Source organism: Candida albicans, chromosome R, assembly GCF_000182965.3.
Source record: "Candida albicans SC5314 chromosome R, complete sequence".
NCBI classification, from domain to species: Eukaryota; Fungi; Ascomycota; class Pichiomycetes; order Serinales; family Debaryomycetaceae; genus Candida; species Candida albicans.
Window position 1 is genome coordinate 1,717,670 of NC_032096.1, and position 24,573 is coordinate 1,742,242.

At 36.4% G+C, this 24,573-nt stretch overlaps 6 protein-coding genes across 6 annotated transcripts; 4 read left to right on the top strand and 2 right to left on the bottom strand. All coding sequences in view use genetic code 12, as the record gives it.

Moving 5' to 3' along the window:
• Positions 1–5,819: 5,819 nt before the first annotated feature.
• On the top strand, positions 5,820–7,472 carry EFG1 (KilA-N domain-containing central transcriptional regulator EFG1; the record flags this gene model as incomplete). Its single annotated transcript, XM_709144.2, has 1 exon — positions 5,820–7,472. The coding sequence occupies one exon, from the start codon at positions 5,820–5,822 to the stop codon at positions 7,470–7,472; it is 1,653 nt and encodes a 550-aa protein (XP_714237.2).
• A 971-nt stretch (positions 7,473–8,443) lies between these two features.
• On the bottom strand, positions 8,444–11,611 carry CAALFM_CR07910CA (DNA-dependent ATPase; the record flags this gene model as incomplete). The annotated part of the gene is made up of 1 exon (XM_709141.2): positions 8,444–11,611. The coding sequence occupies one exon, from the start codon at positions 11,609–11,611 to the stop codon at positions 8,444–8,446; it is 3,168 nt and encodes a 1,055-aa protein (XP_714234.2).
• Positions 11,612–13,529: 1,918 nt separating this feature from the next.
• On the top strand, positions 13,530–15,446 carry CAALFM_CR07920WA (uncharacterized protein; the record flags this gene model as incomplete). The annotated part of the gene is made up of 1 exon (XM_709140.2): positions 13,530–15,446. The coding sequence occupies one exon, from the start codon at positions 13,530–13,532 to the stop codon at positions 15,444–15,446; it is 1,917 nt and encodes a 638-aa protein (XP_714233.2).
• A 1,274-nt stretch (positions 15,447–16,720) lies between these two features.
• CAALFM_CR07940WA (uncharacterized protein) lies at positions 16,721–18,850 on the top strand (the record flags this gene model as incomplete). The annotated part of the gene is made up of 1 exon (XM_709138.2): positions 16,721–18,850. The coding sequence occupies one exon, from the start codon at positions 16,721–16,723 to the stop codon at positions 18,848–18,850; it is 2,130 nt and encodes a 709-aa protein (XP_714231.1).
• Positions 18,851–19,265: 415 nt separating this feature from the next.
• IMP4 (snoRNA-binding rRNA-processing protein) lies at positions 19,266–20,117 on the top strand (the record flags this gene model as incomplete). Its single annotated transcript, XM_709137.1, has 1 exon — positions 19,266–20,117. The coding sequence occupies one exon, from the start codon at positions 19,266–19,268 to the stop codon at positions 20,115–20,117; it is 852 nt and encodes a 283-aa protein (XP_714230.1).
• A 74-nt stretch (positions 20,118–20,191) lies between these two features.
• On the bottom strand, positions 20,192–23,362 carry TRK1 (Trk1p; the record flags this gene model as incomplete). The annotated part of the gene is made up of 1 exon (XM_709134.2): positions 20,192–23,362. One exon carries the CDS (start codon positions 23,360–23,362, stop codon positions 20,192–20,194), a length of 3,171 nt encoding a protein of 1,056 aa, XP_714227.2.
• Positions 23,363–24,573: the final 1,211 nt, after the last annotated feature.

The following is a 24,573-nucleotide window of genomic DNA, read 5'->3' on the forward strand; positions in this document are numbered from 1 at the left end:
ACTATTAATTATATCTAGATATAGGGGGACGTATGCAATGCATCGACGCAAAAGTACTACTCCTTTTTTTTTTGCTTCGCTTGCCTCGCCTGACAAACCTAGTTAAAGGTGGATACATTTGTATGGTTTTAAACTTCTCTAGATTGGAACCAAAAAGCTTAAAAAATACAGCAGCAAGAACAATGAACCCTGCACTTTTGATGCATACATATTTCACCTCATCAAAATGGACAGGAATGAAATTTGTAGACCACGACTAACTAACTTTTTGGCAATTCCCCAAGGTTCCGTTCTTTGCCATAAGACCCATAGTTGTTGTTGTTGTTGTTGTCGACGTTGTTATTTGCAATTTCAAGATCATACGAGAATTGAACTAATTCTATTTTAGTCTGCTTCTTGGCATCTATTTTATTTTCTTGACTTGACGTTGGTCTTTTGATAAGTCTAAAATGGTTAATATAGGGTTATTTGTCCTGAAGCTTATAACTTAAAAGGTTGTGAGCCAAATGCTGATTAAGCAAAATATAGTCAATAAACCTAAGTCAATTCAAATCAATGAAATGAAATAGTAGCAGCACTAAATATGTTTTATGTTGTTTTCCTTATGCCGCGTTTCATGCGATTACGGCAAATTTGCCAAACAAAATTTTTTTTTTCTCTTTTCTATTCCTCAGTAACGAGGCAACAGAAGCCAACAACAAATGCGAGAAGGCGCCTAATAGAAAAAAAAGAACCCAATAACATTCTATGTAAGATTTGTTAAAGTTGTTGCTGTTCTCTGCTTGTGTCTTTTCATTTCTGCTACTTTGGACAATTGTGCACTGCCTTCATATGGCAAACAATTTGAATCTGTTTAAGTATTTGTAATTTACAGGTTCATATGGATATGGTTGTGATTACAGTTACAGTACATTATAACCAAAACCTTTTTTTTTTCGGGTTTTCACTGGTACATTTTTAGATTAGAATTGACGATCCATCGACAACTGTAAAAAAAAAGAAGAAGAGAAACAAAAGAAATAGCAAGCTTATAAGGTTAAATTAGCGATTATGTAAGTATTTTTAGAATATGCAGATACAGTGCAAGAAGCAAAAGCACGACTCGAGTTATTCATTATTCCCTTTGATTTGTATCTGTCTGTCTGTCTGTCCGCCTGTTGGTTACGATTTTTTTTCTTGAATTCAGGAGTAAAGAAAAACCTAGCAACGGGCATTACGAGAACACCGCTATTGGTTGAATATGATTTTTAATTTTGAAAATCGCTGTTGGCACACGAGAAGGGGGGGGGACATCTAACAATTTGACAACTAAAGTTAAACGTTAATGCTAGTAGAGTTGGTTGAAGAAGCAAGGGGAGCAAGAAAATTCGAACAAATGAAAAAAAAGATCTGCACGAAACTCAACCTAAAATATTAAAGTGCCATGCATTATATGCCTACTCTTACAACAACAACCGTCTACCTACCTAACAAACCAAGAATTTGACTTTTGTTTGCTGACTTGATTTCGATATATCGGGAATAAGAAAAGGCAGACGACAACAACAACAAAACTTAGTGTGAAAAAGGTTTCATTACCCTAGGGTATTTCGAATTACTTGATTATTGACAATACTGAGGGCTTTGGTCGTGGTTCTAAACCATTGCCGTATAGTTTGTGTAATCCAATCAATCAACTGAATTAGACGCCAAAGTATTAGTCACATTACATTCTGTTCTGGATCAAAGTCCATAGCAAAGCAATTATACTAAAAAAAAAGTTAAAAAAAGAAAACAGAAGTGGAAACTAATTTCCACCAATAGATTGTCTAATTAATTAGAGAATGTTAGCTTTTTTAGTAATGCCTTGTATGCACACTATAAGTTCTATGTAGGTTTGAATGTATATGCATGCCTCAACTAAAATTCCACAAAATTACAATATAAAAAATATACTAAAATGGTAATAACAACAATTAGAAAAAATTGTAAATGAATCCAAATTCAACACGTCATGCATTGCACTATACACAGGCATCATGTAACCAGCTCAACAATAGGAATCAAGTTTGTTGGTTTACAAGAATCACAACAGTCACAAAAAGAAAAACTCTTTTCTTTCTCTCTCCCCCATCTTACCTCGGATCTCACTCTCTATTTGAATACGTTAACGAGCATATTTGTATTTTAACTTTTTAGCCTAATATAAAACTGATACTTTTGATAAGAAAATACTCTGCTGCATTATCTCATTAACCAACAGCCAGAGTCAAGCTAAAGCAAGATTGTTCGTATAGGTGCTGAAAACAAAAACACGCACAGCAACAATTGTGATTGTGATGGGTGCGTGGGTGGGTTGGTGTATTCTTCTATTTGTGTAATGGGTTCTCTTCACTACACCTTTATCGACTTTGCTACCACTACCGAGTAAAGTTGCTTCCGTGTGTATATGTGTATACGTATAGTAATATTCTGCTGAGTATTTCTTCTACAGGCATGGCAGCGCCTCTCTAATATTATTCTTTTCTCTTAAAGTTGACAAAAGTATGTACAAACATACGTACACAGAATTAGTTTGGAACTCAAGCAAAATTCACTCCTATTATGAAAATCTCAACAGGAAGGAGGGAAAGTGAAAGAGAAAGGGGTTAGACGATAGGTCTATTCCAAACTATATTCTGGATGTAATGGTTATCTTTTTTTATTTATTGATGATTGGATGGTGGGAAAACAAGAACGAGCCGATTTGCAACAATACAAACAAATTATCTTTACAGTCTCTATTTCCATTTTCATAGTAATATCCGGTATCCGTTTCGGTAGAACAGGAAGGAAACATTCAAACTCGAGGTCTTATAAAAAATACTTGCCAAGGAACACTCTCCTATTGTTGTTGTTAGTTCCCTCTTTATTGTAGGTTTGTGTTCAGTGGTGTTTTACAGAACACCAGAAACCGAAAGAATATGAGAAATAGGACAATTACGTGAACAACCAATTTTTTCGATCTGGTTTGGTGGTGGTGTAATTGATAATTGAATAATAATCATCATCATCATTAAGTCTCAATTCTATTGTCTGTCTTGATGGTAAAAAAAAAAAAAAGATAACTCATAACTTGCACATTCTAATATCAAACAATTTTTAACACTTCCTTTTAAGGAAACGAGACGAGCTATTGTGTTAGAATTGGTAGTCTTTATTTTTTTGATACTCATCTACTCCTCCCCCTTTTGCAAACACCTTTTTTATTCTAAATCAGGTTTGTTTCCTAGTTCACCACATAATACTCTTGGTGTTGGTTTGTCTTTGATATTTTTCTTTTGCTACCTCTCTAATTCATTCCCTAATTTTTTTTTTCAGGTAGTGATAGCAAGAAAAGAGTTGGAAAGATTTGTGGCATGTGTATAATGTATATCCAAATGTGAGTTTGGTGACTCTTTTTTTTTTGCGGTGGCATGTTGGCACTTTCATTCCAATCCTGATGCATAAGTGATTATTAATGCATTCAAACAGGATGCAACTACAACCGAGTTGATCTTATTTCCACGGACTTTGTAAAATAAATGAACATTCTATCTATGTTGACACTGTTTTACAACACTGAGGTGTCAAGAAATTGAACTTGGTTCAAAGAAAGGAACGGCAAAAATGGGGGGAGGGGAAGGGGGTAGAAACAAGTAATAACCTTGACCCTTGTGAGACCTCAAAAACAATCATGATCTCTATGTGTGTGTGTGTAAGTGTGTAAGTGTGTATAGTCTATTGTTGAAATGGTGAATCAAAATTACCCAAAAAGTGTGTGTGTGTATATGCGTTAGTCTCAATTGAACAGATAGACTCTGTGCATTGTCATTTTGTGTATATGTGCTGTGTGCTTGCAGTTGTTATTGACAACTTTTCAAACAACAAGAGTAGTTACAAAAATTGAAACAGCAAGCTTTCACTACAACCTAATTAATTAAGATTGGGTTAGTTTAGTTTTTAGAAAAGTTATTGTCTTAACTTTTGCCCAGAATTTGCATTGCATTACTCATTGTGCATCTTTTTTCTATTTGCTATTTCATTTTCACTTTGTTGAATTATGGTACATTGACGCCAACAATAGAAACTAATATACAAGTATATATGCATATATGCATATACCAATTAGCAATACTGCACAATAACAACAATAGTTACAAAAGCGGTAGTGTTTTTTTCCAAATGCATTTCGTGATAAAATGGGCTTATTATGCATTCAGTCATACATATACATAACCCACACCATGCAATCAATACTAATTATACAAATAGCACTAAAAAGAATTTATCAAGTGAGTGAGAAGTAGTAGAAGGATTTCATTGTTGTTGGAATCTCTTGAACAAGAAAACCCAAAATAGCACTAAACACAAAATCGGTTTTGCCTCTTTCCTTTTTATTATTTATTTTTTTTTTTGATCAAATCTTGTAATCTTGTTATACCCTTTTTTTATAAAGTAGAACTTGCTAAATACGTTTCTATCCGTACTAAATCTTTGAGTTATTCCGCCTAATAGAAAAAAAATTAATAGTATATTCCATACTACCAACAGGTAATTTTTTTTTTTTTTTTTTTGGGTGGAAGCAAAACTAAGAAAAGTAGAAATATAAATAACATCCAAAAGGATCCAAACCTTTGCAAAAGGAAAAAAAAATTATCATTACATTTAAAAGAGATTTCATTTTATTAATTTGAATAATCTATCATCTATCAAATAGACTTGGTTGGTATTAATAACAATAGATTTGAATATAATAAAAATAGAATAGGATTTTATTTTCACAAATATTATTATTTCATCCTGTTTAAAGTCTTTCCGAGTAATTTCAATCTTATTTAACTATCCAATTATCCCAACTTTAATTCCTTCCTTTCCTTTTTTACTTATTTCCCTTCTTCTTTTGCTCAAAAGTCTGGAAAGAAATTAGATTTATTAGATCAGAAGAGAATTCAAGTCGTTTCTTTTGCATTTAGCTGCTATTTCAACCAATTGCCCTACCCATCTACTCGCGTTGTATATTATCAATAATACATCGAGCGATTCACATAAGGTTATTTCAAGTCTCATTCAACCCTTTTCTTTTTGAATAAAACAAGCTTAAATTATAATTGCTACCAAACTGACACAGTCAAAAAGTTAGCAGAGAACAAAAGAAGCTACCATTATTCATTGCACTAACCCGAACACCAACTTTAATATTTTAGTTTATTGTTTGTTCTTTTTTTTTTTTGGGGAGGAAATTTTAACTTTAAGTTTTTACCTACTGGAAGCTATATATTTGATTTAGTGTATTACATCCAGCCAACCCACTTAACTTACAATTGAAGAGACAAGCAAACAAACGACCAAATTATACTAAATTTAAGAAGCCAGAGTATTAAAGAAATAGAATTTTATTTTTTTGTTTTTGTTTTTTCGCTTTTTTTTTGGTTAACCCCTTTGTGTCCCTTGCATACTTTTACATTGGAAACATACATACACTAACATTCACACTCAATACACTCACATTATTTACCATTTTTGTTGTGAAGATACACGTATTTATTGAGTATTCCTTCATAACATTTAATTTATATTCCAAGAGTTAATTGATTAAACAACTTGGTCCAAGAATTCATTACCAGGCGTGTTTTATTAAATTCCTTTTTTTAATTAGCCTTTTTTGCCTCCCACATTAGTTGCTCAGGTCACGTTATTTAATATATTTCTTTTTTTTTCTTACTTGCTGAAAAAAAAAAAAAAAAACAACCAACCAACCCTTAACCCATTAACGAATTAAGATTTGTTCTATTTGACTACCAAGAATATAACCCATATTAATGTCAACGTATTCTATACCCTATTACAATCAAATGAACGGAAATTACAATAACGGTATGCCCCAGCAAACAACTGCAGCCAATCAACAGGCTTTTCCTCAGCAACAACAACCAACAACAACAGGCAATGCTAGCCAACAGCAACAGCAAGCAGCTGCTACGGCAGCTGCAGCTGCAGTCCAACAGCCTTATAACTACATGTTCTATCAGCAACAAGGACAACCAGGTCAACAGACTGGACAGACAGCAGGACAACAACAACAACAGCAGCAGCAGCAGCAACAATATGATTACAATACCTACAACAGATATCAGTATCCTGCCGCAACATCTCAAGGAAACTATTACCAACAAACAATTCCTAATCAATTGTCACAGCCACAACCTCAGCATTACAATGGATCTAATCGTAATTACACAAGTGCTCCTAGTGGTGCCCCCATACCTTCCAATTCTACCAGTGGACCTTCACAACAGCCACCACTACCAGGTCAACAAGCAGTACCTATCCCACCACATGTATCGACAATGCAACAACCAACTCCTGTTCAGGATACGTTGAACGCCTCGAGCACTTCCACTGTGGGGCAATTCCAACCACCAGGAATCAGACCACGAGTAACAACTACCATGTGGGAAGATGAAAAAACTTTGTGCTATCAAGTTGATGCCAATAATGTGTCGGTTGTCAGAAGAGCAGATAATAATATGATTAACGGAACCAAATTGCTCAATGTGGCCCAAATGACACGTGGTAGAAGAGATGGGATTTTGAAATCAGAAAAAGTGAGACACGTTGTGAAAATCGGATCAATGCATTTGAAAGGAGTCTGGATTCCATTTGAAAGAGCATTGGCCATGGCTCAACGTGAACAAATTGTGGATATGTTGTATCCTTTGTTTGTCAGAGATATTAAACGAGTGATTCAAACCGGAGTAACTCCTAATGCAGCTGCTGCAACGGCCGCCGCCGCTGCCACTGCCACTTCTGCTTCGGCTCCTCCACCTCCACCTCCACCCGTTGCTGCTGCTACTACTACTGCTGCTACTGCTATTTCCAAAAGTTCTAGCGGTAATGGGAACAGTATATCTGCTACCAGTGGTGGCAGTAATGTGTCTGGTGCTTCTGGTGCAGGTTCCACCACTAGTCCGGTAAATACCAAGGCTGCCACTACTGCTGGTACCCCTCAAGGTAATTATTATCAAACTTACAACCAACAGCAGTATCCTCAACAGTATGGTCAGTATAATGCTCCTGGTAAGAACCAAAATACACCTGCATCACAACCAGGTTCTACAACCAATGATCAATATTTACAACAACAACAACAAATGTATGGGTATCAACTGAATTATTACCAGGGTGGTGCTGCTAATAGTAGTTACTATCCAAATTATTATCAACAACAACAACCAAATTATGCATCATCATATCCATACCAACAGCAACAACAAAAGCAACAACAACAACAACCAAATCAACAACAACAGTCAGATCAACAACAAACTTCTACACCAAGTGGTGGTGCAGGAACTAGATCTGTGCACCAATCACCCCAAGTTCAGTCATTGACTCAAGGTTCAGTTCACCCTTCACCCCAACAACATCAAGCTAATCAATCAGCTAGCACTGTTGCCAAAGAAGAAAAGTAATAAATATCATTTGTGTACATCACCTTCTGCTTTCTGCCATAAATTCCAAATTAGATTATAGCATATATTTCATTAACAAATGATTGGAAAGTTTCCTTCATTCAAAATTAGAGAGAAAATAATAAAAAAAGAAATAGTATAGATCATAATCTTCTCCCAAATCCATTGACATGAACGAATTTATACTATTTGGGACAAATTTAAATTGAATTTATTATTTTTATTTTCTTTCAGTTCTATCATAGAAACAAACATAAACAAAAACAAAAACGTTTTCTTTTTTTGCATAATATCTATCTATGTATATGTATATATATGTGTGTAAGTCATTGTCTTTTCCATTTTCTTTTCCATTTTCTTTTCTTTTTAGTTTTGTTTTCAAGTGTGTAATAATAATAATATTAATTGTATCTAAAATATTCGAACAAGTATATTTTACTCGATGGCTGCAAAAAAAAAAAAGAGATGATAGTTTGTGGCGTGTAGGTGATGCATAAGACATCAAGTACCAAGCACGAGCAAGCAGCAAGCAGCAAGCAGTAAGCGTCTAATGCGGAAGGTACAAATATGCATATACATGGGGACAAAAAAAAGAACAAACAATAAACAGCAGCAATAAACACAATTTGAAAGTAAGCATGCATATACTTTAAAATGAAAATAGAAACCGTGAACTTAAAAACACTCACAGACGTCACTGGAAATACAACAACTGTGCATTGTGGTAAGTATGCCATCTCTTTATAAAGGACGACAAAAAAAAAGTATCTTTATTAATCTCTTATATAAGCTAACTGTGGTAGAGTCAACTCTAAGTTTTCGACACGAGTTACAGGTGATGTAATAAGACTTCTAACCGTATCATCAATATCACATTACTAAATAGTTAAACTATATCTACTCTAACATTTATATGTGTTGTTGGTACAGACCATAGAAAAGAAAACCTAATCAAAATTTCACAATAGTATTCACTCTGGTTGTTGTTGGTGTTGTTGCAAAAACTCATCCTTCAATTTCCAGCCCTTTCTTGATGAGTCCCAATTTGCAATTTCTCTCAACATGGACCTAATCATAATCATCTCGTTTTCCGTACTCATGGATAACTTGACATTCTTTATGATATCATTAGAAGTGCTGAAATTGTCCATTTGGTCTCCCAAATACTCCACCAAATTCTCCATGATTTGTTTTCGATCTGGTTCAACTTTAACATCATCTGGTTTTTTGGATTCTGTCAATTCATTTTTTTGTCTCAAATTTTGCAAAATGGTACTTGACGAGTTTAACAACTTTCTCCTTTTCAACCCAAACTTACCAGCACTGCCAAATTTCCCCGTCCATGTTGGCGTGCCTATTGTATTTTTTCTCGTTTGCATGCGAGATTTCTTTAACGCCTCCGCAGCAGCAGTGGCAAGTTTATCTGCTTCCTTTTCAACAAGACTAGATTCCTTTTCTTTTGATCCACTAATGATATCGTCGTGTTGCAACGTGCTATGAACCCCACTCTGAGCAAAAATACTCGACATGATACGATTATCTTCATTCGCCAGATATGTGCTGTCTCCGTCCCCGTCATTGTGATCACCATCTTCAAACTTGTCTAGTTTTGAAACACCAGATATGCGAGCAACCTGCGAGAAATCATCGTCATCTTTATATTTCTTCTTAAACAATCCTCGAGATTGTCGGGGCTTGGTCCCAGAATATTTTTGCTGTGATTGTTCTCCACCTTCAAACAATTGTGCTGTCTCAGTGCCCTCCTCGTCCTGGTCTCCCAACGTAAACAAATCATGCAAATCATTGGCCTTGAAGAAGCGTCGCTGCTTAGGATCCTTTAAAATCTTGTTGGTCAAAAATGTCTTGAAGATTTGACGATGATAAATTTTCTCTTCAATAGACCCTGTGGTCATTAACCTGTAAATTGTTATATCTCGTTTTTGGCCTAATCTCCATGCCCTCTCTCTCGCTTGGATATCAGTAGAAGGGTTCCAGTCAGGATCATAAATAATCACCCTATCGGCTCCAGTCAAATTGACTCCCAACCCTCCCACTTTTGTTGTCAACAAAAAAACATGCATATCTGGATCTTGATTGAACGCATCAACTAACATCTGACGCTTGGAGATAGGCGTACTCCCATCCATTCGCAAATAATTGAAATCACCACCGTTAATCAAAGATAAATTAGCAACAAACTTTTCTAATATATCCAACATTTGACGAGTTTGACAGAAAAGCAATGTTTTATGATTCTCACTTTGCCAAAGACGTAACAAATTCTTCAATACTTGCATTTTCCCTGATTTCGCTGGGTCGCCGTAATTCTTCCTCTTCATTAAAGTGTCACGATACACCAAGTCTGGATGGTTACATATTTTGCGAAGTATATCAACCCCCATTAAAACGTTTCTTTTCCCCTTCAATATAGACTCCAAATCTTCGCTTTGTAGAAAGCTCTCGTACAATTCCTGCTGAATTTTGGTTAGCTTGACAAACAAGACCATTTCATTTTTCTTGGGCAAATCTTGAGCAACATCACTTTTCAACCGTCGGAGCATATACGGAGATATCAAATCACGTAGTACCACGGCACATTTGTATGCTGTTTTCACTTGCAAATTGTTTGAGTTGGCATAGCCCCCAATGTTTATGGGGATCGAAAACTCCTGCTGAAACACTGGCAACGTTCCCAATCTACCGGGGAAAACAAAGTCAAATAGTGACCACAACTCAATCAAATTGTTTTGAATAGGCGTACCCGATAAGATAATCCTATTGACGGTTTTGATTTTTTTGCAAGTGAGGGAAATATCCAGATCCGGGTTTCTTATTTTATGTCCTTCGTCTAATACCACATACCCCCATTCACGCGGTAGTATATGTTTGGAATATATTCTTAACCCAACATAAGTAGTAACCAACACATGTCCTTTTTCCATAACTCTATCGACGATCTCTTGGGCATTAATTTGACTCTTGATACCGTGAAGGGAGGACTGTGTCGCATCTGGGTCGGTCGACTCCAAGTACTCTTCTAGTTTTGACTCCGATACAGAACCGTTCATCCCTGACCCGATACTGTGTAGAATTATACATCTCAAAGGTGGCCACCATCGGTGGAACTCATTGACCCATTGGTTCAACACTGTTGCTGGAACAACAACTAGAACAGGTTTATCTAACAATCCCGAATAGTGCAAGCCAGCAAGAAACGATATAATTTGAATAGTTTTACCGAGCCCCATCTCATCACCAATTATCCCTCCAGTCTTTTGAGTGTACAATTCCCATAGCCATTGAACACAAGTTTTCTGATAATCAAACAAGGAAGGATATATATCGCCAGGTAGTTTGAATTTCTCATTTAGCTTAGCATCAGCAATATTTGGATGTGGAAGAAACCATTCTTCAATTCCCTCCTGCTGGTGCTGCGTTCTGAGTGATGCTCGTTTGCGTACCCAAGTTTGCAATCTCTGTTGGTATAACGATTCATCGCCATCGTCTATATTATGGAGGACGGATTCTGATTCTTGATTAGTTTCCCCTAGATCCCTGACAGCATTTTTATCAATGGAGTTGTCATTATCGTCTACTTCTGAGTCTGACTGGTACGCGTAATCCTCGTCGTTTACCTTGTTGTCAAGACCTGGCTCCCTCAAAAACACATGGCTTTGCTGCTCATGGGTCTGTTCCAGTTGAAATGCATTCTCATTGCCAAAGGCTGTGATTTTCCCTGTTCGAATCAAATAGTCCCGTTCGGTTTCCTCAGGTAGTCTGCTAGTTGATTGGGTCAGTTGTGGCGCGTCCTTTTTCAATTGAATCTTGTTTTCTTTCAATCTATTTCGGATATCATCAACATCTTGTTGTCTAGGAATCAATTCATTCTCTTCATACCAGTGAATTTCGTCTTTTAATCGTTTCTTTTCACTTATTTTAGTTCTCGGGTGTGCTAGTCTTGCCGATAGATTTGCAATTTGCCTTTGTGTTGACTCCAACTCTTTTATCGCCTTTGACAATCTCTTTTCATCTAACTCTGCATCTTTCAGTAGCAAAACCTTGTTTGCTTTATTGGTTATAGACGTTTCTAGTTCATCCTGGTCGACTAACTTGACATCTAACTGGTCTAATTCGGACATGAATACGGGTTAACGGAGAGAACAAACAAGAGAAGATCATCTTATCACACATCTTTTTTTTTTTCTTGCTTTCTTTGCGCTCATGAATTCTGGCTTTCACATCTGTATTGTGAAAGATCAAGAACAAATAGTCATTGTAAATTATCTCTATCTAAATAAACGGTGTCAAGTCTCATAAGTATTGAGTAAAAGAAACAACACTGTTCAATAATAGATAACATTAGAGTTGAGACAAAAAAAAAAGTATAATTGTTAGGTTTAAAAAATATATAACTAAACACTAAGGAATGCCTATAAAGTAGTGAGCTTCTAACACGACCTTAGCAAATAGTAAATTTGCTTTTTGCTGTACAATTATCCCAGTCTTGACATTTCTTCTCTAGCTCATACTATGTTTAGCACAACTATTGACTTCATTAGGGGTTAAATAAGCAATCGATACATAATTTCTCCTTCTCTTCCTCCTCCTTCTGTTTTCCTTCTAGCGGCTGGGTGATTTATAATCGCGGGGATAAAGAAAAAAGTGAGAGAGAAACCCCGAAATAATAAATAGAATAAATGCCGTGAGGTTTTTAGTAGAAAAGAAAAGGTCAAACGTCATTTATTTTTGAGTGGTTAATTATTTGTTTTGGGGAGAAAGAGACATCACACACCTCACCCCATACTCTGTTATCCTATGCTATTCCTAAATACTTGGTACTAATCTAATCAAAACAGCTAGATTTTATTTATCTATGTGACCCGTGGTGTTATTGGTCATAGATTAGAATAGATCGAATCATTAGATAACAAATGTGAACTATTTCTAATATTGTTAGTTTTGGGCTTTTTCGAATATCGGCTATAAACAAAGCCTATTTTTTGTGGTAGTAGTGGCGGCTTCCAAAAAAAAAAAAAAGAGAAAGTTCCCATCTCCACTAAGGGGACCGTTTTCGTCTCCGACCCAAAGTGGGCAAAAAAGAAAAAAATGGCACCAAAGTTTTTTTCTTGTTGGTGAGAAGGAGGGGAAAGTTGTTGCAAATAATATTGACTCCATCAATCAATACAAACATTGTTGGAAACTGTGTGAAGAAGAGTTTGGTCTTTGCATTTGTAATAGAGTATCTTACAATACCATTGAACGTAGTATACCAGTTTAATATGATTACTTTTGAACGGTAGCAAAATTCTGGATGATTCTAATTGATTCGGAGTACACCGTTTTCCAGAATTCTACGATCTGAGACTCAGTGTGTGCTAGTTTGATTTTGAATCATAGTTGTAATTGGTAGTAATTGGCAATACAGTTCTTTTTTGTCTTGCAGAATGCAGTATCTATAGATATACCTTGACTTAAATGAGTTCCTTCTAAACACATTAACCGAATTGGCTTTTATAAGAAATATGATTTGATTTAAACTTTGTTTTTTAGTTTTCTCTCATTCTTTTTTGGCGCATGTATTTGTATTAGAATGTGTGTATGTATGTGCGTGTATGCCTAAATTAAAAATTTCTTGAACTCCAAATATAATTTTTGATTCTTCTTTTTTTTTTGGTTTCATATCATTTTTATTTATTTCCTTTCTTTTTCTTCTATTCTTTCTATTTAATTCATCAACTCACTACGACGAATTTCTTAATTATATATATATATATTTGCATTTGATTCACTAGACTTGGAAGGATTTGGTTTTTGTAATTTAACTTCAAAAGAAATCTTACGAGAGAGAATACTAATACATTTACTGGACAACCTCATTTCATTAATCCTGTGTTGTTTATTCGTCTCCACTTCCACGACAATCATTTTCTTTCGTTTCAATTATTTAATTATTTCAATTTTTGTTGTATTTTAAAGTTTATTGTTTTCCTTTGGTTTTCCTCCTTATTTGCTTGCCATATCCCTTAACCATTCACATTAGGACTAACAGTCAAAAATATGGATTTCAATTTACTGCATCGAAAGTACCTTGACAAGATTAAAGCCAGTGTGTTTAAAAAACAGCAAGAGCTCCTGCTGCCAGACGTGCATCAGCGGCGTCAACCAGACAATGATTTATCCCTTGTACCAATCACTTCCCCGCCCGATGACCCACACCAATATCCATCCACATTTTTTTTGAGTCCTGTCACTTCAAACGAATCATATAATTACTATTCTGACCAGTCTCTGTCGAAGCGACAGTATTATGCTGAGCCTCAGTCACCAGCATCGTCGGTGGATGATGGGGAAACGGAAAAAGAAGACAATGAGGATGTCATTTCAGATGCACCGGAAGATCAGGATGTAGTGATGACGACTGAAAGTGAACAAGAGGAACCTTTTTCACCATTGCTTTCTTTCCCATTGGAAATACTTTATAATATTATTGAATATGTGTATGTGGACAATGACATATCATCAATCAATTCCAACTTGGAAAAATTTGCCAATACAATCCCATTGTTGCTGAAAAAGTTCCATAGCTTATCCCTCTGCTTTTTGTACAAGTATACAATATTCAACCGACCACATTCATTTGACAAGTTTTTACATAATTTAATCACAGACCCCACTATTGGCAAATACGTCGAGTTTATGGATTTTCAACAGTTCACATCAATAGGTTTAGGAAGAACGGGAAGAATGAATCAGGAAATACAAATGGTGACATATAAAACCATCTCTCACGCTCTTTCTATGACTCCAAACTTGTTGGAGTTTTTAGCATCGGAAAATATTCAGGACGACATGAACGTGACTGTTTTGGATTACTTGTTTAACAAACTACCCAAAATAAAAGCATTAGATTTCTGCGGTGCCAGCTCAGAATTATTTGCTCGTGCATTTAACGAGTTGCAAATCACTCGAGAAGATTTATCAATCACAAAATTATCTTTCCATGATTGTTCAAACTTGGCTCCGGAGGTCTTTGAAAAAGTATTCCCACATTTAGTCAATTTGAAAAGATTAGATTTGAACCATACGTCGATTACATCGCCAGTATTATTAAAACTTCCATTAGATATTCAATTAACACACTTGTCGCTTGCCCGATGCTCAAAATTGACAACCAAGGATTTGATCCAATTTTTGGTAGATCATCCAGCAGTAAATCGGGGATCGTTACAATGGCTCAATTTGCAAATCGATTCTAATGTGGTGAGCCCATTATCAGATATATATTTATTATACACTTTAAAACATTTAAAAGCCCCAAAATTGAAATACTTGAACATTGGAGGGATGCCTGTTAATTACAAAATATTATTGACAATAAAGGCCAAGTTTGCCGAGTTGGAAAGTTTGAATATCAGTCACGCACACCTCAAAGTTGAAGAGTTGAATGAGTTTATGAAAGACAACACCACCATTAAATATCTTGATTTAAGTGGAATCAAACTGTTAACATCCAACTTATCAGCATTTATGAAGAAGAACTTCTATAGTGGGCTTGTTGCTATTGAGTATGATTACAAGGCATTATACGACTATACTGCAAATGGCGACCTTATTAGAATATCACCTTTACAAACGTCATTTATCGGAGAACTGACCCCACCTACTACATGGAGGTTTTACGACAATGAAGGGAGACGAGCATGGATATATAAAACTGATGAAGTAGCCAACAAGCCACACACCACCAAAACATCAAATCTTGTGTTTTATGACTTGGAAACCGGTAATAAAATTGTGAACACTGTGAAAAAACCTGAGTTTCTAAAGTATGGTAGTCGCAAAATAAACTGTTCTATTGGGTACTATAACTTGAATGGTTACAAGGGTAAAAAGAGTATAGACGACTCTTATTGCTGGCCTGTTGAATTCAGTCAACGTGGAATTTATAATTACTATTCCCTAAATGTGAAATAAATTTGTTTAAAGGATGGTAAGTGTTTGAAGTTTGTATAAGTATATTCTAATTACGTAGGTATGGGAAAAGCAGATTGATTGAGAGATGTAGTTTTCTCAATATACGAAAGTTTTGCATGTATTTAATGACTACAAACGAAAAGTGTAAATCAGTTCCACCATAGTTTGGTCCTTTTATTAACATTTAGAATCTGTTTATGTTCTTTTCCTCCTTCTTTGTTTGTCTTTTTGTCTTTTTTTTGCTGCAAATCTTCCTCAAAATCTTCCTCATACACACAAGTGCTCGGATAAAAGAAAAAATATTCATTCGAAAAGATTAATAAAAATTACAAACTAAAGAAAAACAAGCCTGGTTGCATTGATGATGTGGGGATGGGATTTAAAGATGTTGAATGAGAGATATAGTACTAAATTAGATAGCACAAATGCAATAAAATGATATAGTTCCGGAAAAGTGGATTTTTTATTTATTTTATATACAAATCCTGTAATACTAATAAGAACGTTTGTGGTTAGTAATAGCAACTTTTTAATTGCTGTAACTAGAGTGGTGAATAAATATATGTTGAGTGTCATACTGGAAAAGTATTATCGGAATTATTAAATCATATTTACTGTCTTCAATGTGGGGAAGACAACATACGGGCAAAGATCAGTTTTAAATTCCATGTAACAATCAAATAAGAAAAGTCCTTCAAGAAGTCTCTAAATCTACACGGACTGGACAGTGTCTAATTCCAAGTCTTTATTTTGAGTTAGCTTGCTTGCTTCTACACTTATTTGCCATAAACAGTTAGCACAAAGGAAAGAAAGGTTAAATGTTTGTAATTGTAAAGTCTGCAAGATATAACCAGCATTTACATATGGCTTACCACCACTTATACTGGTTTCGAGTTTGTGGGGGGGTTTATATTTACCAATGAAAGTGTTGATAATGAAAATCCATTCAGCACCTTTGTCATTTCGGAAATAGTGGAAACTCAGGGTGGTTATGAATACTATAACAATATTTTGCAGCTCTGTCATAGCTCTCCCCACAAGCACCGGAAATACAAAAAATACAAACTACTGTCAAAAAAAAAAAAGTGTCAAGCACAATCAATTCAAAACCATATCAATTTATATATAAAGGGCAGACTAGTTCATGATATTCAAGATTTTTGTTTTCCATTCTTGCTATTACTCAACCTTAACTTTTATTCATCAAAAGTATAACGACAAATAACAAGAAAACAACCCACAAATAAATCTGCTAACTTCTCCAAAAAAATAAAATGGCTATCAAAGAATCTCAAACCGATGTATTGATTATTGGCGCTGGCCCATCAGGTCTTATGTGTGCAACCTGGTTGGCAAGGTGTGGAATACCTTTTAGAATCATCGATAAAAGATCCAACGAAGTGTTTGCTGGTCAGGCCGATGGTTTACAAAGCCGTTCGTTGGAAATTTTCAAGTCCTTTTCCGAACCAGCATTTGATTTTGCAACATTAGACCAAAGTTGGAAAATGGCCAATCATGTCATTGACATGTGTTTCTGGTCACCTGATGAAACTGGGAAATTGATTAGAAATTCCAGAGTTGCCGATACCATCCCAGGTATATCCAGATATACCGAATCAGTGATTCACCAAGGCAATGTTGAAAGATGGTTTGAAAACTCAATTGATTATTTCTCTGATGGGAAAGTCAAGGTCGAAAGACCATTGTTGCCAATCTCCCTCAAGATTGATACCAACAAAGCCACTAACCCACAGGCTCATGCTGTTGAAGTGTTGGTTACAAAGTTGAATTCAGAAGCTGCCAAACCTGAACAATATGGCAAGGTTGCCAATGGTCTTTTCCGTGCCTTTGATGGTGATCAAGAAAAGTTTTATAAAAACATAGATGAAACCAACGAGCACGACTACGAGGTCATTCACGCAAAATATGTTGTTGGTTCTGACGGTGCCCACAGTTGGGTGAGAAAGCAATTAAATATCGATATGGAAGGAGAACAAACCGATTTTGTTTGGGGGGTTTTAGATATGGTCCCCATCACCAATTTCCCTGACATTAGAAACCGTTGTGCCATTCATCTGAAAGATTCTGGTTCCGTCATGGTTATCCCACGTGAAAATGATTTGGTCCGCTTCTATATCCAATTGAAAGAAGTGGAAAGAGATCCAGCCACCAAAGCCGATGATAAGCAATTCAATGGTAATGTTGACGACACCAAAGCCAAAACCAAAGGTAGAATCGATCGGTCGAAAATCACTCCAGAATCTATCCTTAAACAAGCTCAGGAAATATTCAAGCCTTACACCATTGAAATGACAGACTTGAGCTGGTACACTGGCTATCAAATTGGACAAAGAATTAGTCCACAGTTTTCTAAGCAAAACCGTGTTTTCATTTCTGGCGATGCATGCCATACTCATTCTCCTAAAGCTGGCCAAGGAATGAACGTTTCTATGCAAGACACTTATAATCTTGGATTCAAATTGGCTTTGGTCTGTAAAGGATTAGCTAAACCAGAAATCTTGTCCACTTATGAACTGGAAAGATTAAAAGTTGCTCGTGATTTGATTGCTTTCGATCATAAATTGTCTCGTTTGTTTAGTGGTAAACCAATGATTCCTAATTCTGATATATTAGATGGCGTTGACATGGACGAGTTCCACCAAGTTTATCTTGAAGGCAATAAATTTGCATCTGGTACTATAGTTGATTACGAGGATTCGTTGTTGGTTTCAAAAACAGGTGCATTACCAGTCGATAGCAATGATTGTACAATGGATCAAAAAGCTGCCAAAGTCCCTATTGGAAGAAGGTTGAATAGCAGCAATATTATTTGCCAAGCAAATGGCCAACCAGTTCATATTGCTGATCGTCTTGCTTCTGATGGCAGGTTCAGAGTGTTGATTTTTCCTGGTGACGTCGTCAAATACCCTGAAAACTTGAAAACATTGCACAAGTTTCAGGATTGCTTGGACTCAAAGCATTTCTTTGCCAAAAAATTTACCCCCGTCAATGCATTTGCCAACTCAGTTATTGACGTTATCACGGTCCATGGATCCAGCAGACACGAAGTTGAAATCTTTGATTTTCCAGACTTTACTCACCCACTCGACTTTAAGCGTCGTTGTGATTATTGGAGATTGTACTCAGGGGTAGGAGATACATATCATGAAGGCAGTGTCGACATTTATGACTTCTATGGTATCAGTAAGAGCGAAGGTGTTATTTTGGTCATAAGACCAGATTCCCATGTTGCTCAAGTTTCTCAATATTCCATTGATGGGTTGAAAGAAGTCGACAACTACTTCAATAACTTTATGATCCCACAGACCAATAACGTTTTACCAACCAAAACCTCTGATATCAATGATTCGAAAAGATTCATTCAACCCCGGTTAGCTGTTTGAGTATTGGATAGCAACACTTTCAATTAGTGCAACACAATCAAATTACCAATAATTGTTTACCTTTCATCTGATTCTAATTGGTTCATAGCAATATAGTCTCTTCTGTTGTTTGATATTAATATAAATAAAACTTATTTATCACGTTGTTTAGTAGTCTCGCAAATTTGAAACCATGGATGAGTAAACTTGTTGTGTTAGATGAGCTCAAATATCTGGTGGAACAATTGTGTAGTAGCTCTTTGATAAATATCCAAGAACAGTCGTGCAAGTTTCAAAATACCATCGCAAAAATCCTAACAAAAAAAAAAAATTAATAAAGAAAAGAAATAATTCTATAATAGCTCATCACAACAATTCGTCTACACTTCCCACCTGATTTGTTGGTTTAAATATAATAAGACAAACCTCAGAAGCTATGATAAGAAAACAGGCTAGAGAAAGAAGAGAGTATCTTTATAGAAAGGCTTTACAGCTTCAGGAATCTTCCTTAACAGAAAAAAGACAACAATTGAAAGCAGCTCTAGCAAGTGGAAAATCATTATCAAAGGAGCTTGCCGAAGATGAAAAATTACAACGTGATTTTATTTACGATGAAAGTGAACAAATAGAAATTGATGACGAATACAGTCGGTTGTCGGGAATATCTGATCCAAAAGTTGTTATTACCACATCCCGTGATCCATCTGTCAAGTTGCTACAATTCCTGAAAGAAATCAAGTTAATGTTTCCAAATAGCTTGAAGTTGAATCGAGGAAACTATATAATCTCAGATTTGGTAAGTACCTGTAATAGAGTGCAAGTTTCCGATATGATTTTATTGCACGAGCATCGTGGTGTCCCATCAAGTTTAACTGTAAGCCACTTTCCTCATGGCCCAACTGCGATTTTCACGTTACATAATGTCAAACTAAGACACGATTTGCCAAACTTGGGAAACGTCTCAGAGTCCTATCCTCACTTAATATTTGAGAATTTCCAATCCGACTTGGGTAAGCGTGTGGTTAAAATATTGCAACATTTGTTTCCTCCAGGTGTCAAGAAAGATAGCTCCAGAGTAATAACATTTGTCAATAACGATGACTACATATCGGTGAGACACCATGTTTACGTCAAAACTAAGGATTCAGTGGAGTTGAGTGAGATTGGCCCACGTTTCGAAATGAGATTGTATGAAATCAGACTAGGATTACCTGACAACAAAGATGCTGATGTCGAGTGGCAGATGAGAAGATTCATAAGAACAGCTAATAGAAAGAATTACTTGTAACCAAGATCTACAAAAGTAAGTTACATAGATAATGCATTGTATAGTTTGATATACGTAAAAGTGGTACCATGAAATCATACTTCACTCACAGTTCTTACTACATAACGAGGATCTTCACTCACAGTCAGACTCTCAGACCGCCCATCTCTTCTGTTCCTCAATCTGTGCTCGATGTTGGTGATTGCTCGAGTTAACAAATTATTGCCCCCGTCGATTGGACCATTTCCAAAAGTGGCAACACGACCTAGTGTGGTTGTTCTTTCCATAGTATTGTGTCTATTGATTGCGTGCTCTTCTTGCAATCTGTCATGACGTTTCATAGCCGCGTTAGGTAGCATAATAGCACGATCGATAGTGTATGGCAACCCTCTATGTCTTCCTCTTATCATCATCGCAATAATCACCAACTTTGAAATGACATTGAATTCACCACTAAGAGAGCAGTCCACGCCTGGATATCCCATAGACATCCCCACCGTACCATATGCACTGACTATCTCAAAAAGAACTGCAAAAATCGAAAAACGTAGGTCCTGCTCCTTCAATCTCTTACCCTCGGCAATACAAATTATGAATAGCCCTAGACAAATATACCACAAATCATATGACAATTGGTTTCTCAAATGCGACCCAACATAGTTTGATGGCGCACTCTCATCAACACCCTCTGCATTCTCCTTGGCATATACCCCCAACGACTGTTCTTCATAAACATTGGTTCTTCTCACGGAAATAGCAATGGGCAAAACAGAAATATACATCATGATCAAGTAACTCACCTGAGTCGCTGCATGCAACTGCGATAAATCCATTACTGAAAATCCCACTGTTCTAGTACAGAATGCTTGAAACAAACCATTCAAAACCCTGTACCCCATATCAACCCCTTTGAAAGTGTCATCATGGAGATCAAGTATACAGAATATGACCAAGTCAAACCCATTCAATACTACCAATATAAAGAACAACCACCAAGTAGGAACAGAAGGAAACAACAACGTAAAACAGCGACGTGGATGATCTAATAAGAACCCCAAGGACTCCTTGTACAAAGATAATGGTCTTGCTGTTTTGAACATGACCCAGATTATAAATCTCAATAATATTGGGAACCCCGTGTTACCGATAACAATCAAAAATGAACAAAGGATTTGTACAAACGCATTCTGGTTGAAAGACATCATCGAATTGGACGTTAAAGTGAGCCCCAAATCGTTGAATGACGACTGCAGTGTGAAAAACGCCCACCAGGCGGGTGAGATGGAACTGCTTATCATCAAGTTTTTATAGTGAGGCATACAATATATCCATATCAGCAACATTACACCAGGGATAATATTGAACCCCACATAATAGACAACAATAATTTTGATCAACAACTTAACTGCCCGATACTCAATACCTCCTAATTCCTCTTTCTGCTCGTCCGTCAACTTAATAAACGTAGAATTCCGACCAACAGTAGGCGTCCACGATAGATAATTGCCACTCATTGTTCGCGACAATCTCTGGTAGGAATCGTTCGTGTCCACATTTTCTATAGAACCATCACCAATTGAGACATTCGAATGTTGATTGAAAGATGCATTTCTCTGTGTTCTTGGGGTTTTCCGCTTTGGTGCTTTCTTTCGAATTTTGCGCCCATCGCTTGTGTTTTGTTGTGGAGTATCGAGTGTGTTGCTCCTCTTGGTGTATTTCTTTCCACCCGTCTCATCCTTTGATGGCAACACCAAATGTGATTGAGCTTTGGTTAAAGATGCGCCATTTCCTAGTCTCCTTTCACCTTCACCATCATCATCGTCATCACTATTGTGTTCATCTTCATCTTCATCTTCCTCGTATGACCCTACACTATCAACATCGCTTCCTTCAGCGTTGTCGGCAGCATGTTCGTTATCTGAGATATCACTGGTTTCAGAATCTATCGATGCATATTCTTCATCTTCGCTGTCATCCTCGGTATCTGTCGGCACAACACTTAGAGACCCTTTTTTACTTGAATTTGATAATGTTTTCTTCAACTTGCTTGTCCAAGGGTTATAATGTTTGCGCGTTTTCGTGGTAATCCATTTCTTTGCTTTCCCAGGGGTCTCTTTAAATTGAATCTGTGATGCGAGTTTCTTCTTCTTGGTGAAAATCGGGTTTGCTTCATCTGAGTTCTCTATTTCTATTGGTGGTTTGATAATCAAAATATCATCTTCATCCTCGTCGTTATTGCCAGTACCGACACTATTTGTTGCTGGAGTGATCTCATCACCACGCAGAGGATTAGTATCCTCCTCTGGAAAAGCCTCAATGTTTGAACTGCGTGATTTCCTACGGACCGGAGAACCAATGTTCAAAAACTGAATTCCCTTGGATTTAGCCTCTTGGTTTTTCTTATGCTCTTGCAACATGTTTATCGATCGGTACATATCTTCAGGGTCAATCGACTTCCTTCTTCTCGGATGAGGCAAAGCACTGAACTTGATACCAGAATCAGTACGGCTGTGTCGACGTTGAGATCTTGGTCTCTGTGGCTCTTCAAAATGAATCTTCTCCTGGAAAGTAACAGGCCCATTACCACTCTCATCATCATCGCTGTCTGAAGGCTCACTATGGTGTTCTATATCATTCCCACCTTGATCATTGTAAGCTGTCAGAACCGGCTGGCTTGTTTGTGATGAAGATGACTGAGGAGATGAAGACGAACCCTTCTCTGCCTCTCGTTCTTGAAAACCCAATACTTGGTTGTTGAAAGTGTTTAATCTTGTTGAACTCATTGTTGGTGCAGATCCCAACCTTGCAAGTGTTGCAGACTTTCTCATTCTATAATCCATTAAGGAACGCTCTTTGATATTATCAAAATGACGCTCAAAGTAGTAAAGTCTAACAAAAAGCAAGGAGCCATGAATAAATATCGGCGTCGCCAAAGTGGCCAACAAATACAATACAATTTGTTGGTATAGGGATAGGTCGTTGACATTGACGGTATTCAAACCTGCTTGCGTAGACGCCCCCGCCGTGAAAAACAAAACATCAATATATGCACATGTCTTTACTGGATACACCAATATCGACCCCAAAATGACCAAGGTAAGAATGTAGAAATAGTGAGCTGCCCGAAAATTGGGTAGCACAACCTTGGCATAAGGATATATTTTTGATGCTATATGGTGGATAAAATTTCTAATGTAGTAACCATAGTCAATATTGGTGAAATTTCGGGTGTGGCGTTTGTAAAATCCAGATACTCTGTACAACATAGCTTGGTATGATGAATCTTTCGTACACCTGTCCAAATATCCTATATTTGATATACTAATATCTGCTGTCTTATGTTAGTCACTGTATTATGTATAATTGGATAATGGATATATCAATCTGCGCTTATATCTGTTGAAAGACTAAAGAGCAAGGTTTCTGATATAAATACCAATCAACAGCCAAGGGCAGACGTCTCAATATTTATATACATACTTATGACAAAGTGGACAATGGTTTCAGTTTAAATTTGACGAAAACCTTTGTTTTTTTTTAATCTCTTTCTGTTATGTGTTGCTGATCCTCTTGTCTTCGTGCTCCAGGGATTTTTCTTTCTTCTGATCTTGGTGTTTATGATTATCCGTGATTCAAAAATAAAAACTCTTGATATTACAAAAATCTTCAAAAGGGATTTTTGGAACCTAACGAGTTTGTTGGTATTATAAATATATTCTGCAAGGCAATTTACACCGTGGTTTTGTTTATCTTATTTTTCGTTTCCCATTTCATTTTTGTCAGATTATTTTTTCTTGCATAATTTTTTTTTTCCATCTGAAACGATGACCATCGTTGGAGTATCAATTTTTAGAATCTCACCACAAATTTTGAGCCGTAGGTAGTTTGCTTGCGACGGTTAGATTCACAACGACTGTTAATTTCATTATGCCATTTGAATGTGCTATCATTGTGCAGCTATTCTAAACTATTTGCATCATGTGTTGTTTTGTTTGTTGTTGAACCTGCAACGGTTTCTTTCCAAATATTCCCATATGGGTTATAGGATTATGTGGCTGCCCTAACCATGTGATCCGAATACAGAGGATTAAAGCACACAAAGAACCGTACAAACACGAAGAAAATACCCCTTTTAGCTATATACTGTGTGTTTAATTTGTGATTTTTCACATCAAACCTGGTAGTAATGTTAACCTTGCACGTGGAGGTGGAGTTTTTGCCCGCATTCAAGACACCAACAATAGTACTTTCACTGTCACTATTCGTTACAAGATTATTCATTGATAACCACCTAATGAATTCAATCCTTGCGAAATTCTACGTTACTAGACAAGAAACACAAGAGTTTCACCTTTGGAAATCCGTGAACGACAGAAAAGTCAATTAACTATACAAAAACTCCCAAATGATAGAGTGTCCTGTTAACCCCTTTTTCAAGTCAAATATTTTGTTGGGATATCTGTTTATAGTGACTGCA